Source organism: Prorops nasuta, unplaced genomic scaffold, assembly GCF_024137725.1.
Source record: "Prorops nasuta isolate Cenicafe-Biocafe unplaced genomic scaffold, Cenicafe_Pnas_1.2 PNAS00003, whole genome shotgun sequence".
Classification (NCBI taxonomy): Eukaryota; Metazoa; Arthropoda; class Insecta; order Hymenoptera; family Bethylidae; genus Prorops; species Prorops nasuta.
This window is the reverse complement of record NW_027116800.1, coordinates 11,334,909-11,350,595: the sequence shown is the minus strand read 5'-3', so window position 1 is coordinate 11,350,595 and position 15,687 is coordinate 11,334,909. Positions and strand designations below refer to the sequence as shown.

General features: G+C 36.3%; 1 protein-coding gene and 1 long non-coding RNA gene across 2 annotated transcripts; one reads left to right on the top strand and one right to left on the bottom strand.

Annotated features, from left to right (window-relative positions):
* Window positions 1–13,243: 13,243 nt before the first annotated feature.
* LOC136772092 (uncharacterized) lies at window positions 13,244–13,769 on the bottom strand. The gene is made up of 3 exons (XR_010822412.1): window positions 13,722–13,769; window positions 13,432–13,636; window positions 13,244–13,339 (listed from the first exon to the last, which is right to left on the bottom strand). It is a non-coding gene; the product is annotated as an uncharacterized lncRNA (long non-coding RNA).
* Window positions 13,770–14,175: 406 nt separating this feature from the next.
* Window positions 14,176–15,406, top strand: Prosbeta5 (Proteasome beta5 subunit). The gene is made up of 4 exons (XM_066746940.1): window positions 14,176–14,342; window positions 14,477–14,633; window positions 14,702–15,148; window positions 15,232–15,406. Exons 1-4 carry the CDS (start codon window positions 14,199–14,201, stop codon window positions 15,330–15,332), a joined length of 849 nt encoding a protein of 282 aa, XP_066603037.1. The 5' UTR covers window positions 14,176–14,198; the 3' UTR covers window positions 15,333–15,406.
* Window positions 15,407–15,687: the final 281 nt, after the last annotated feature.

The following is a 15,687-nucleotide window of genomic DNA, read 5'->3' as shown; positions in this document are numbered from 1 at the left end:
GTTACTAAAGTGTTGCTGTTTCAAGCCTTTTTTCCATGCATTGTTATTACAGTAGTGGCAGCGATGGTCTAGGATCATTTAGTATTCAGTGGCCGGTGGTTTATTCGCAGTTAGTATTCCTACCGGTTATGGTGGGGGAGCGAAGTTAGCGCTTGGCGAGCGAGCGAGCGCCCTCGATTTCACTTTCATTACGAGGCCAGCTTAACGCAGCTTCGCTCATTCACTCTCGGTGCGTGCTAACTGCGTGCAACCGCACTTAACTCGCATTTTTTATATTTCCCTCTCACCTTATCCCCCGAGTCAAAGGATTCGTTTCGCTGAAAACCGGACTTACCCACGATCTGCAAAATTCCAACGAGAAACCGTCCTGAAAAGATGCGCAAAATAATACTGAAATTGGCCTATTTCGCTACACAACATAATAGTCTCGAATTTACTTGATAGAATCACAAAACTGACAAAAAACAATCAGATTTTTTTCCTTGCAGTTGAAACTTTTCAAAAAAATATCCGTATGAAGAAAGTGCTTACTATTACAAGAAATACAACGCAATTCAATGTTAAATATTAAAGGTTTAGAATTAATATTTTGTAAAAAGATCGACATTTTTGTATTTACAAACTCTTACGTCCTTTGATGTTTGATTTAAAATAGTATAAGTATATTTCATTTAACAGTAACAGAGTAAGGCTCTTAATCACCAGGCATCCTTCTTTCATTTAGAAAAAATATACATTCACTAAAATGTATAACTAACTTTGCAATGAACTTAGAGTTTAGATTTTTTACATGATTAAATTGCATGGACCAGCCTGTATGTGTTATCTATAATTAGATAAATAATTATTAGACAGATTGATATTAATTAATTAGAATGATTATCCCATTCCTTTTCACATTGATATTTTCATCAAATCTGAAACCACTAAAAATCTGGTTTAAGAAGATTTGACGTCAAGATTTTTATGATTAGATAGGTAACGCGGGTTGATTGGCCTTTCTAGATTTCAAAATTAATGAAATATTAATTATGACTAAAATTGAGAATACCGCCAAATGCGCGACAATAATTACTACAAAACTGTAAGCGAATGCTTAATGGTGCCTTGGGCGAATATTTAGCTCGATACGTAAATTACTTTCGTGCAGCGCGCCATTAAAAGGCAATTAAGCAGATTAAAACGTCCTCGAAAATGCGTACATAGTTGTATTCTAGAAAATTATTGCGAAACCATACGTGGCCCATAACTTTCTTCCTTATAAAAATTAACACTGTGACTCGTTCTCGTTTCCGGGAGAAAATTTTATAAAAAGTCTTGCATATAATCGTGAAGGTAGAAATTCGAAATAACTTCAATATATTATTGAAATTTTAATACGATTTGGTGAATGTAATGTTATTCATCAACATAAAGATAGTATTGTAATTTTCTCTCCCCTAAAATTTTCTCACACATAATCTCTCATTTATCAACAATCTTTTTATTTATATCAATAATACATCGTAGATATTACTTATTATAATTAACATTTGTACGATTGTCAACGGCTAAAATTACACCTCTAAAGTTCGTTGGAGCAGGTTTATTGTGTAATTCATTGTTATCACACTTCTTGAACCTCTTACATATTTTTTACCCTAATGGTCTCTTCGCTCAAATTTGCCAAGTAATTACCAATTTCTTAGCTATCTTTAGTATTTCCTATCTTCGGTTATTTACCATTACTGAACCTGGCTCACAATCTGGTATTATGACGGGTATTTAAATAGATATTTAATAATGCATGATTATACACAGAAAAAAGTGAGATAAGTTATAAGCACACAATGAACCCTTGGATAACTCTCTTTTGTATTATAATTTATAAATTATAAATAAAACAAGTTTGACCTGAAAAAGTAAAAAAATATCTACATTTTTTAATATGTCGAAAATCGTCGCATCCTTCGAAGAATCGAATAAATTATGTGTATTATTATTTACATGTAACTAATATTATATAACAATTACCAAGACATTCATTTAAAATAGTTTTATTAGATTGCTCGTACAAGCTGTTCAAAAAATGCAAAGTCAAAGAAAAGAAGATACTGATAAGAATCACTTCATTAGGAATTATCAATAGTTTATCTTTAAACCTCTGACGTATTTACGAACGGAAGCTACTTCAATTTTTTACAATATAGTCCAATCGTTTCAAGACGATAAGAACTAGGGTATGCTACATTTTTCAGGAAATTATCGATAAAAGCTCGGGAAACTATTTAAAATGATCTTTTACGACAAGAATGTAAAGCGTGGGTGATAATAGGCGATTGAATACCAGCAAATAAAAAAATCTTATAATCTATAAAATCATAAAATTTGTTTACTTGTATAAGATGTAAAAATTTGACACACTGTGATATAACATAACTTATTATTATGCTGAATTAAGAGATCCAAAGTAAGGAAAAGGTGAAGTTGACGTATCCATCATTGAGAAACTATACACTATTTGATGTCCGTCTTATACGTTTATAAGTGAAGTGGATTAATAATTGCTAAGCCTTTGAGAAATCAGATATACGTACACACATAATAGCTAACTAATAACTGATAGGATCAAGATGTACTTATACGTACGAATGCCAAAACTCTAATTTTTCATCCTTTTTTTAATTTCTCAACAAAAGGATCATTCCCATAAAGTTAATCATAATTCCAACGTATTCTTATTTTGATCTCTTGTCATTAGGGTATTTTTGTGCTAATAAGATTAAAATCAGAGTACATATTACAAAATAAAATCTTTCATTAGTCGGCATTTCGAAACATCAAAGGATTAAGAGAGAAAACCAGACTTTATTTTTCCACTTGGAGTATGAACGTTGCCACTCAACGAATCAGATATTGACTTTTTTCCAATCTTATATACTATACGAAAGTCTTACTTATTCATTACAACTTTAATTTGGTTAATATATGCGTGCATGCGGACATAAATCATTTCATTAAAGTGTCCAATGTTGAGTCGTCGCACGGTCATTCCGGAGAATGAAGATAAATCGAGTGGAAGAGTGTGAAAAAGGAGATGGAAAAGTAGAAAATGACAAGATTCGCAGTCTCGTCTGTGCAAGTAGGAGACGATCAATGGAGAGTGGTCATATTAGATCGAACTGATGCGCTTGAGACTATCGGCCGAATTGAATCGGGAAGGATCCGTCGGAAAAATCTGTTACGCAATAGAGGTACTCTTATAATTTGTTTCGCGCCAATTGCATCGACCTGATGCAATCTTTCCACCAGATTTAGCGTACTTCGAGCCTCAGAAGAATCTTCGTCTCTATCGGAATCTTACATAAGCTTATATTATTTTAATCTCGATAACAATTAAATAAAAACTGATGCAGATGGTAAATTAACGTTACACAATCCATTTTTATGCATTACTCACTAATGTAACCTATAAATGTTCACGAAGCCTTGCGTAAAATGAACTATTCGGTCCACGACTGGAATTATTAGTGAAATTAAATTTAATTCACGAGTAATTTAATATCGAGCAATACTCATTATACGAATTTTATTTCTTCTAATCTCCAATCGTGCCAACTCCGGAGCCTGAACGATTAAACTTTTTTCGCGTCTCTTTTTTAATTGGAATTAAAATAGGACGTTTTTTTTTTACTTTACTCTGGATAAACGAGTGTAAAGTCAGTCAAATTGTCTGATGAAACCGTGTTGAACACTCGACATAGCGCATCATTAGCATTCCATTATCGCCATTCATTAAATCATGCGAGACCACTGTCTGGGCGATTTAAATTATTGCTATTTTGGCTTCCCTATGGTTCAAAATAAACCACCCGTAAATTCGTCACGATAAGCTACGTGTAATTATGCACAAGGTATATCGCACGGAAATGAAATATTTTTTTCGCTCGCAAAATTCAACACGACGAGCGAGGCTAAATTAAAATTCGACGATGCACGCGCGTTGCACGCAACAACTGTGATTGCTCTTGCGATAATGGTGTACAACTTGTTTGTACAAATTAGGCGTTTATCACTCATTACAAATGATTGCAATTGACAACCCTATATAAGTTCCAATAAAGACACTTGCGAAGAGTGTACATAATAAATAAGCCGGTGGGATGTTCGCTAAAAGTTGGAGGAACAATATTACCCGTTCATTTGATTTGCGAACAATTGTTTGGTCGACGGTTGTCTATAAATCATCGACTAGCATGAATGGTGCGAAAAGTCGGGTGATGGTGAGAGTGCTCGATCTTATCAATTTTACCGCCACCATAAATCATCGACTATACTTCGAGTTTCTGGAGAAGGCAGAGCCATTTTGTTACATTCTGGTATTCGAAAGCCTTCCCCTCAAAATATTTCACATCATGATTGCACAGATTTGTTAAAAACATTATGCACATGAAAAAATTGTATTTTAATCGAATTAAACAAATCGAAAATAAACTACAATCAAAAACGTAAGCTTAAAATCTGTAGTTTTAAAAAAATCGACCGAGTGATGCAAAAGGAATTGACTGATCGATTGATAAAATGGAGAGCTTGTTGTAGAAGCTGTCGAGTGTCGCGGAAAGGTCGATCGTGCAGGGACGAAGAGACGCGTCAAGGAGTCGACATAATCGGTGAAAGTGCACTACCTTGGCCTTAGGGTGACAACGTGCTTAGGATAAACCAACTACCATCCGTGCTTGCCTGACCATAACGGGGCACGTAACGTTACGTTATTCAATGCACTTTGCTCACTTTCATCCGCAACTTCACTGCAAACTCGTTCCCGATCCAATCGTAATCACGACAAATTCAACGGTTCTAGGTTAGGAAGCGCGGGAGAAATTCCAATTCCAAGATGGCGCCACGGGATAAGAAACATCGCGAGTGAACCGTAGCAGGGAATTGTTCTCCGATTGTTTTGATCGCGGCAAAACGGAAGATGCGCGTACAATAAAATTCCGATAATCTTGGATGGATAAAGCGAGGATTTCACGGTGAATGAGAATGAAGTTCTAGGAAGGCGAGATAAACATGGACGGGAGTAATCGCCGCGGCCATGTTGGGACGCGTAACCGACGTAACATGGCTATACTCATAGAAGGAAAGACTGGAAAGAGTAGGAAAACAGCGCACACACATACAAACACACGCAAAGCAGAGCCAGTGTCAGTCACAGTGCGATCGTGGTTGCGACGTATCACTTGTATCGTGCTCCACATACGAGCCAGCGTGGTAAAGTAAAGTGGGTTGGCTCGCGTAACAGCAACTTCGAATATGCGATTTGCTCCGGGCAACACTCTCGACCATTTAAAAAGGAAGGCCAAGGTCGACGTCGACGCTCCTTCTTCCAGCCGAAAACCTGGCCATTTTCTTTCATTGATTCTTTCACACTCCTGCCGCATAACCTCTCATGATTAACCTACATTGTTCAGCTTCAACTTTTCCTCTCAGCGTCCCTCTTTAGTTATTTCAATTCTATCGATCGCGTTAGCTTCAAATTTTTATTTTCAGGGCTGATAAAAATTGCCATAGCCCATAAAATACGTTGATTTGTTGGAGAAATGAGTTAACGTAGAAAAATATGGAAGAATCCGCAGTTTAAGCCGCTGCAGCCAGCTAATAAACGTTCTATACTTGTACATCGTTAGTCGAAGAAAAGATATTCGATAAGACTTGGATGCACCAGCTACTTGTTATTCTAGAGTAAACCTCTGCATATTAGATGCAACTCTATTATACTTAGATCTCAATGCCACATTGTAACTGCGTTAATCATCCAACCCCCTCTATCAAATTTCAACCAAGCTTCTCCTAAAATCTTTTCTATAAGAGAATTCGTAATCTAGGAATCTCGTGTACTTGAAACTTTTAAATTTTATGATAAACGATACTTTAACTATAAATTTTATGTAGTCCATACGTTTTATGGTATAACTCGGAATGTGCCAGTAATATAATTGCACCAGATTAGCAAGGTCTATCGATTTTCTATAGGCTAAACGAGATAATTAACGGTGCGGTCGGAGAAAGGCGAGAGTTTTACGATATTGGTGACTGCGGAAGGAAATTGTCGTCGTTAATGGCGTGACCTTGACTGTGGCTAGTCTAACAGCTGGTCGCCCGGCCAGGAATAAGCACGAAGCTCGGTTACCATGTTACCGCGCTAATATTAGCGTGCGGCGACGCGTGTGCCGCGGATGACCGACTGCTTACGGCGTTTCTGATGCATTCGAATTGTGTGTTCGCTTTCTATAATCTTACCCTATATTACGGAAATAGCGGCGATAACGTTGACCACCTGAAAACAAGAATACAAATTTTAATAATTTTTAATGAAGCCAAAATAAATCAATTACTCTTTTACGTTTTGTATCTACAAAACGGAACTAGGATGACTCTTGAAAGATTTTCTTTCGAATAAAAATTAAGCAAAATAAGCTCTATTCTGAGCGCAGTGGAATATAACACTCTCACATATACTAATATAAATCAAGAGTGATATACCAGTGGAAATAATGGAATCATCCGGAAGGTTAAAGAACACAGTTTACTATTTGATAGATTAACTGCTTAATGGACGTACAGCCACGGCCAATCGCAAAGCATTTTTTGCAAGAAGAACTCTTCGCTTTTATAAAATCGTAAAAAGAAATCTTACGGATCTCTGTAGTGGCCGAGTGAAAATATTTTGTCCCGCTACTTTTGCGCAAGCATCTGATGCAATGCCAATGATTGGTTTGACGAGCAACGATGACGATAACAGATTTGGGTCTGGATTCGCGTAAGCAATGAGGTGAAGGACGCCGGGGCTAGAATCTATGGAAAACACGTAGAGAAATGTTTTTGCCACGAGAATTTGTGGGAAGGCAAATAAACAGAAAACGCGTGATTGTCGACAAATATGAATGGAAGTTTGGATGATGACAAGAGTCGGGTGGATTTCTATTGGGACGATTTGATATCTCACCGAGTTATCGCTATGGATTATTTTAGCGGACGACGCGAGTAAGAAGTATGGGGGGAAATACTAGATAACCCTTGGGAAGGGTCAATCGAGAATGAGGAGAGGGGGTCAAGCTATTACTGGGGGTGTTGGCGCAACGGGAAGGAGATATAAACATCGCAGGGGGTCCAATCGCTGCCGCTGTTTGTCACTTTGCCCTGGTTCGCAGCCTCTGCCCCGCATTTCTGCAATCGCAATAACAGAATACGCGTGACTCTTTCCACAATTTCGACATTCGCATAAAATACTCGCTACTTTTATCTTACGCTATTGTCCTTACGTTCTATTCCTTTCTCTAAATAACACTGCATCTTCCAATTTCCGCGCTATTTCAAAATTACGATGATACACTACTCGTAGTACAAGTCCAAGCAAGCATGTTATAAATAATTTCTTTACCACATTCGGTGTAATTAATTGATACTGTATAGCGAGGATTAGAGACCTCAATTTTTTTCATATAAAAACAAATCCCCTTTAAAACTCGGTGAACGCGTTTTAGCACGCGCGATAAGCTTCGCGGGTGGCGTAGTTTTGGAACCTCTCGTTAGGGACGAAGAAAAAAAGTCCGCGATTATAACTCGCTGCATGATGAAACTCGAAATCCACTTTTCCTCCGATCGAGATGATGAAATCTGCTGGCTAATTGCTCGCGATCTTCCGGCGTCATTACTAATCGAATTATATCTTTATCCGCAACGTTGTAAATGAAAGAGGAGGAACAAATTTCTGTGCGAAGAATAAAACGAAACGTTCCATGAAATAAAAAAAAAGTATCAGAGGTGGTTAGGATTAATCATTTTTGCTTGGATCGAGCATTCGTGGCCTCGTAACGATTAATTCTAGCAATTCGGCAGCACGATGACTGCATAAATTTCAAACGAAACCCCCTCTCCCGTACCCTATGCTTTCCGTATGAACATCGAAGTAGGTTATGGTTCTCGGTGGTTCTCGACGTTTCCTCGTAAAACCCCTACGTGCATACTTGCACGCCTACTTTTGCAATGGCCGCTCGTGCCTACACGGCTTCTCCTCGTGTAACACGCGCGAACACCAGAGAAACTAGTGACGACTCAGCAGCTACAAGGATATTTCGAAACTACCCAGGTATTCCTCGATGCGGCTACCCGATTTCTCAGAGATTCGCGTCAAACTGCATCAAGTTTCCTTCGTAAAAAATTCACCAGCACTTATGAAAGCTCCTTGAGAAAATGTGGTTACGAATGTATCAGTTTTTGGCGGTTGATCGATTGTTTATAAACAACGAACTGAAGGTGGTCCGGTCGTTGGACCGTACAGTACAATATCTACTTTTTTGTCTACAATAGCGACGATTGGATGCAGTTTCGCTCGCGACTCACCAGCGCGCGCTTCGATCGTAAATTCACCGAAGCTTATGAAACTGTTGAAATTTTGTACCAGTCATATCGTATTGGTGTGCGTTAAGTAGTAGTTTTTGGCCATTGGTTGGATGTTTATGAATGCGACAGAACGAACGGTATTCCGGTCGTTGGACCGTAGTCACCGTAGTATCTCCCTTTCCGCCTACGGTAGTGGCGCGATCAGCTGCAGTTTCGCTCACGGCCCACCGGGCGGCGCACGCAGAAAGGCTACTCTCCCTCCAGTCTCGGCTCACCTTCACCTCGCCTATTACTCAACGAACGAGTCGACTCGGCCGAGTCTCTACCCCCGTTGCGTAATGGCCCCCGCGCACGATCGTTATCGAGTCGAATCGTCACTCGAGCGGAATAAGTGCGTGCAGGAGAGTGAAAGACTTTACTTGCACATTATCGGCAATTACAGTACACAGCGATGCTAGTATAAGTGCAAAGTTCGCTGGCCCTCGAGCGCACCTGTTGCACTTGCGCATGCGTATTTCAAATATTTTTACCCCAACTTGCATCCTTTAAACATTCTGCTGCGTAAAAAAAATTCGCGGTGACACGTTCAGTACTAATTGCGAGTATTAGTTTCCAGAGCAGTCAAAGTCCATTCGATGTACTCGTCCAAAATATTTGAGATATATATATCTCTGTAGAGCAATTTGGTAACTCTTACCGACAAATTTCGGTATCGTTAAGCAGAAGTTGACGATAAATATCGGTACGTGTAATGATAAATGCATATATATATATATATATATATATCATTTTCGGTCCGTACCGGCATCGAAGATTTTCGTTAAAGTTACAGAATACGGGGTCTGATAGCACACGATGCTTAGGGAACATCCTAGGTGTATTCTAAAGATGGTCTAAGGATATTTGTGTTATTAGGCTTACTTCGCTCGTAGAGCAATCGTAGAGGTCAATTATTGTTTTAAACTAGCAAAGGTATTCGAAGTGACTTTAACGTCGGCAAGTAACTCGTCGAAAGGGGTGAAAAGATTACCAATTCTAACGACCTCTTCTCGATATACTTATATACCTCATATTTGATCCTTGAAAGAAAGCTAAATGTTTTAAATTTTACGTAGACTTCTATAGGTATAATTAACATGTTTCGTTTTTAAGCAGCCTTCTTAGTTGTCTTCAAATACAGATCCTAAAACAGAAATTTTTCCATTTTTTAAATTTTATGCGAATTTGTAATCGTAAACAAAAAGAAATATATAATGTACTATCCCATTTTGAGAAAGACGAATAAATGGCCACATTAGGTATTAAGGAATTCGACAACTTTATGAAAAGTGAGAAAAATCATGATAAATATAATGGAATCCAACAAATGTATAATAAACAAAACAAAAATAGAAAAAAACACTCTTTTCCTAAAAATTATACACTTTTTCCTAAGTGTTAATCACTTTATCTCTTTATGTTTATTAAGCTTATAATGATTGATTACAGACAGTTAAATTTATGGTAAAAAATAAAGCAAAATGTTACAGATTAAAAAATTAAAAAAGCGATAGGAATATATGCGTGTATATGAGCTTTGATGTAAATTTTTAAAATTGTGTATAATTATTGTTATCTGACGATTTTGCTTGTTAATATTTGATCGTGGTGCGTTTGCGATAAGAAACGATGAGAATGACGCGCACGCTTATAGTTGCCAAGGACCCGGCCTCACCATTTTTTTGGACCCCGCCATCTTTGGACTACGCGTTGTTCCGATAAATACTCGCATGTGACCGTCCGTACACGAGCTTTTTAATAATCTAATCCGACCGAAATATCGTCCTTGCCCTCGTAATATCATTGAACCCTCTGGGATCTGACATAGTTGAAGCGCTCCAAGCGGTAAAAAATGAAAGCAGAGGAAGCCCGGGTTTTACATTGATTCTTATGGATATTTTTCAATAAATTGCAATTTATTATTGAAAACCTTAAAACTTTTGAATTTGGGAGAAAAGTTTGTACAGATATTTTCCATCGAAATCATTATAACCCTCCTGTAATTTCAATAGACATTTAGACACTTAGGCTTTCATGCGCCATATTCGTTTTTTTATTTATCTATATATATAGACTCCGCCCACGTGTCAGATCCCAATATCCTTAACCACTCGCAATATCATACACACACGCACACACAAACATACACATTCGCTATTTTCTTTTCTCAACGTCCACGTGGAGTGGCTATATTTTATTCAAAATACACGAAAAGGATATATATTAGGCAAGATTAACAAATCGTTTATCAATCTCGTTATACTTTCTTTAACTCAATCGGAAGATAGAAAGTGGCAATGCCCTGGTGACTTTGACGAGATTCTTATTTGGCAAGCTTTTCCATGTTGATACCGCCTCAATGTAATTATTGCACGGCGTTTCCTCACATTGAACATTGAACCTCGGTGGGAGAACCGGTAACCTCTCAGATGTAATTGTAATAGTTATGAATCATCGCTCGGTCACCGAAGCTATCAATATTCTGTCTGATCGATTCGCGAGTTCGAAAAGGTAATCCCTTGCGCTAAGTATACTTTAGGGTATTTATACAACCAATAACAGTACTAATTTTTGTGTAAAGATTTAAAAGTCTTCCCTGAGAGACGGTCCGCTTCTACCAAATCAGTTTCAATACTAAACCAAGTTTAAATTATCAATGAGTATTTTAAAACTCATTAAATTCTATATAACCCTGTTAAGCCTCGCGAATGATTCCTCGCAATAATTTTTCGTAAAAGTTGATACCCAAAACCTCAAGAATCTGTCGCGGTTTCATTCTTTCAATGGAAAGAATGAAAATCAAGTTTTCCATAACTTATTTGACCTAGTCTCCTCTATCGATAAGCAAAAGAAAAATTAACAAAAATATAATCTTAAAACAATTGAGCTCAGCTACATTTTTATCAGGGCATTGGTATTTTTTTGTACAAAAGGTCGGCTGATAACAACTGCGAGGGCAAAAATAAAATACCCCCGGTATGTATAAGAAGCCATTTTGGTATAATAATGAATTAAATGGCGAAAACATGTTTTGGTCATGAACCATCAAAGTACACATGACGTTTATTTTTCGTGATATCTATGATATTTTCAACAATTTACTTATATTCTTTCTGAATTGTTAATTAATTTATGTTTAATAAGAGAAAACTTCATCGGAATCGAAAGAGTATAGTGACGTCACGCTGCTTTATCTGAACTAAAAACCATTAAATAATAAGGAGAACATTAGCTGGCATATTAACTTCATCAGGAAGATGAAAAACAAGATGGAAATCGTGCAAGTATAGGCATTAATGCTAGAAAACTGTTAACTTATCGAATCTGGCGTGGCACCTTCGACCTCGGTGACCCACAAATCACGATAAAACAAGTAGTTTCCATTCGTTATACGAAGTTTACCCGTTATCGAGTATCTTAACCTATGTTTCGAAGCAGCATCAGCAGTTATACCAACGATATACATATACATTTTGAACGATTATCTTTGTGATACTTCTCTGTTTTATATTTATATTAATCCTTCACAGATTATCGCGCGCGTACTTAAAAGAGAAATTCTATTTTCTTTCAAAATTTTCAAACGAGTTATCTATATTGTATAATAGCGTATGACACAATTTATTATTAGTATGCCTAGAAGTTTCTGATATTATACATTTTTATAATATTAAGTATGGATATACGTATACAAGAACAACCGCTAAACTAATTGTATAGACGTTTTGTCGAACAATTTTTCAACCATTTCGAACGACTCTTTATATTATATGTAACAGCTACATCTACTGTAAAGTTATTGCAATGATACAAAATTTAACAATCTAGTGTTAAACTTAGGACCCACAGCTTTCTATAATGATCATAGCTCTGAATATTGTATTGATTCTTATTAAAAGGTCAATCATAATTTTACATTTATCACGATGATTTACGAATTTTCTGTATATTTTATACCAACTTTTACTTTGTTTAGAATCATGATGTATCTATAGTTAAGTTTTATGCGTAACATCCAATCTTACATTTTTTATATGCAAAAATATGCTTTTCTAAAAATATCTTACAGTTTTCTATTGATTGATTTTAGAAGAAATATTGTCTCTATGCGAGAATGTTGTGTTGGATTCTGCTAATGTCTTAATGACTATAAAAAAAATGAAAAATCCAAACTAAAATAAGGAGGAGGAAAACGGGCATATGTTATCGTTATCTTGGTTCCTCGGCGAGCAAACAGCGCATGCCATAACGCAGAGTGAATAGAGGGAGACTCTACATATCACAACGAGACGAGGATGCGCCGTAAGGTTATGGGTGGTGCGATCGTGAAACGGACCAATCACATCTCGCGCATACATGCCTTACCCTCGTACACGTGACCCTTCCTAGTACAACGTCATATCATATTGACCCCGAGCCGGACCACTGTTACAATCGTTACAATATTGACAATAGTAAGTATAAGATATTTAACAACTCACCGCCAGTAAGACACCAAAACATATTTTGCGTCGCGATAATGTCGAAATAAAACTGTCCTTATTTGCTCCTAGTCGATTTCAGCCATTTTACAATGCCCTCTATCTCCTTGCATAAAAATACAAATTTTAATTTTTTGCTACTCAATTCCACAATGCAATAACCAAAATCCTTCCATTTTTCTTCCAACTTACTTTTTTTTAATTTTCCTATGAAACACCTAAAACTGTCTGTCTCGGAAAATTCATATAACTTACCTCCGTGCTTTCTCTACCTAACTACGGTGCACAAAAAATTTATCGAAAAGTTTACTAATAGGGACTAGTCTTGAAAGGTTATGTTAAAAAGTAAGTCTCATTAGGATTGCCGTCCGTATTTATATAGAGTATTTTTGCAATATATTTTGAACAATTATACTTTTTTGCTCCCTTCTATTAAGCTTTAAACATAAAAATATACTTATTGAGCGACATTAAACAACACACACAAGTATACTCATTTATACTTTATAAGTATGCAAAAGTCACTTACGTTTGTATGAAATATGAAGCACACTAGATATATTTAATTTTACTTGTAGTTCCATCATAGATCCTTATACTTCATTTAATTTTTCCAAACGTAGCTACCCTGACTTCCGACAGTATACTCTACAGACTGGGAGTGTTGGGACGTTTCTGGGGCTTTTGTAAAAACACTTTTCATTTACTTTTTTTCACACTTAAAAATTATTCATCTGTGAACATATTTAACGAATAATAATTTACATGTATTTTTTTTAATAATGCATCAAAATAAAGCAGTTTTTTCTGTATATATACCTTGATCAAATTGAATGTTGGGGCTGAGATTGAAGTGGATGAAATCTACACTTACACAGAATATCTTAAACCATTTCAAACTGTGACGTTTTGATTCCAGATGGCACTAGCTCCCGAACCAGCTTTAAATCACAAAATTATATATAGTGTAGTGGGACTAGTGGGAGTTTAGAAAAAGAAATAAGTATAATTAGTAGAAATTAAACATTTTTAGTATTTACATTAGATTATTTTTAAATATTTTTACTTAAAGCTAAAATATCTAAATAATCCTACGATATATCTTTGTAAATGATCATATACCTTATGTTGGAGCATTACCGATCGATCCGTATTGGAGGTTACCTATCGCAGGCGGACTTTGTTGCTGATTCCGTACTACTGCTCCATCTGTCATCTTGAAGCAGAAACCGATAGTCAAAAAGTAAAGAAGAAGAATGACAAGCATTCTAATATAGAATCATAGATCTATATAACATGGCGCTCGCCGACGTTTGTGGTCTTAATAATTTTGCTGATTTTAGCAATACAAGAGTGAAAAATGAATTATTTGGTGAAATTGATATGTACAGTAAGAATTTCGAAAATAACTTACAATTGGCAGTTCCACCATACATAAATGTAAGTAGAGAAACAAGAGAATATTCTATTTTGCTGTATCATGTGGTTACCTCTTTTAAAGTTTGAATAACAAATTGCTTATAAACAATTAGTTTCGCTAAGTATGTTTTTATATATATATGATTTTATTTTAGCCGGCAGAAAATTTAGCGCGTCTTACCGATTCTACTGATGAAACTGGGAAACATTTAAAGATCCACTTTGATCATGGTACTACAACATTGGCTTTCCAATACCAAGGAGGTATTATTATGGCTGTTGATTCTAGAGCAACTGGAGGCCAGTATATCGGTAAATAACATTTATTCACTATTGTAATATTTATTATTTTTGTCTTTGTTAACATAGATATTTTATAGGATCATCCTCCATGAAAAAGATAGTAGAAATTGATAACTATCTTATTGGTACAATTGCTGGAGGAGCAGCCGATTGTGTTTATTGGGATCGAGTTCTCTCCAAACAATGCAGAATATATCAACTAAGAAATAGAGAGCGCATTTCTATTGCGGCTGCTAGCAAACTTTTATCAAATATGGTTTATAATTACAAAGGAATGGGATTAAGCATGGGGATGATGTTTGCGGGTTGGGACAAGAGAGGACCTGGTTTATATTATGTAGACTCTGATGGTACACGTATACCAGGAAAAATATTCAGCGTAGGCTCAGGCTCAATTTTTGCATTTGGTGCTTTGGATGCTGGCCATCGTTGGGATTTAACAGATGAAGAAGCTTATGAACTTGGAAGAAGATCGATTTACCATGCTACTTTTAGAGATGCTTATTCTGGAGGTATTATCAGAGGTAAGACAAACAGCTCATATATTTTTAATAAACTGTATTCCAAATCCCTTCAGATATTTAAGACTATAATTATTATTTTACAGTGTATCATGTCAAGCCAACTGGCTGGGTCAATATTTCGGAACAAGATTGCAAGGACCTTCACTATATGTACCAGGAAAAAGAAGGGAAGCAATTTCAATAGAACCTTTAAGAATTTTCTTTATTAATATGTCATTTAAATGTTTTCTTAAATAAATTGGATAATTAAATATATAATACTTTGTTGTTATCTTAAGCTCTTATTTACTTACACATATAATACCTATGTATTCGTAGTGGTTTCTTGTTTTCTTAACTCAGTTTACTCATCTGCTCTATACATATGTATAATCGGAACTCTGTTCATATTCATGGCACATGGGGTGCATTCCAAATTACGCATGAAGCGCATAGAATGTACAGTTTATGTCACATTTATTATAGAATTTAAGTGCTTACTACGCGCATACATATGCGTGACTTGGAACGCACCCATGGTGTTACCCAATCGGCAATGT

Excerpts from the sequence above, each read along its gene's own strand:
- Prosbeta5 (XM_066746940.1), top strand. The coding sequence starts at position 14,199 with ATGGCGCTCGCCGACGTTTGTGGTCTTAATAATTTTGCTGATTTTAGC. Across the intron at positions 14,343-14,476 it reads CAGTTCCACCATACATAAAT|CCGGCAGAAAATTTAGCGCG; the intron begins GTAAGTAGAGAA and ends ATTTTATTTTAG. Across the intron at positions 14,634-14,701 it reads AACTGGAGGCCAGTATATCG|GATCATCCTCCATGAAAAAG; the intron begins GTAAATAACATT and ends GATATTTTATAG.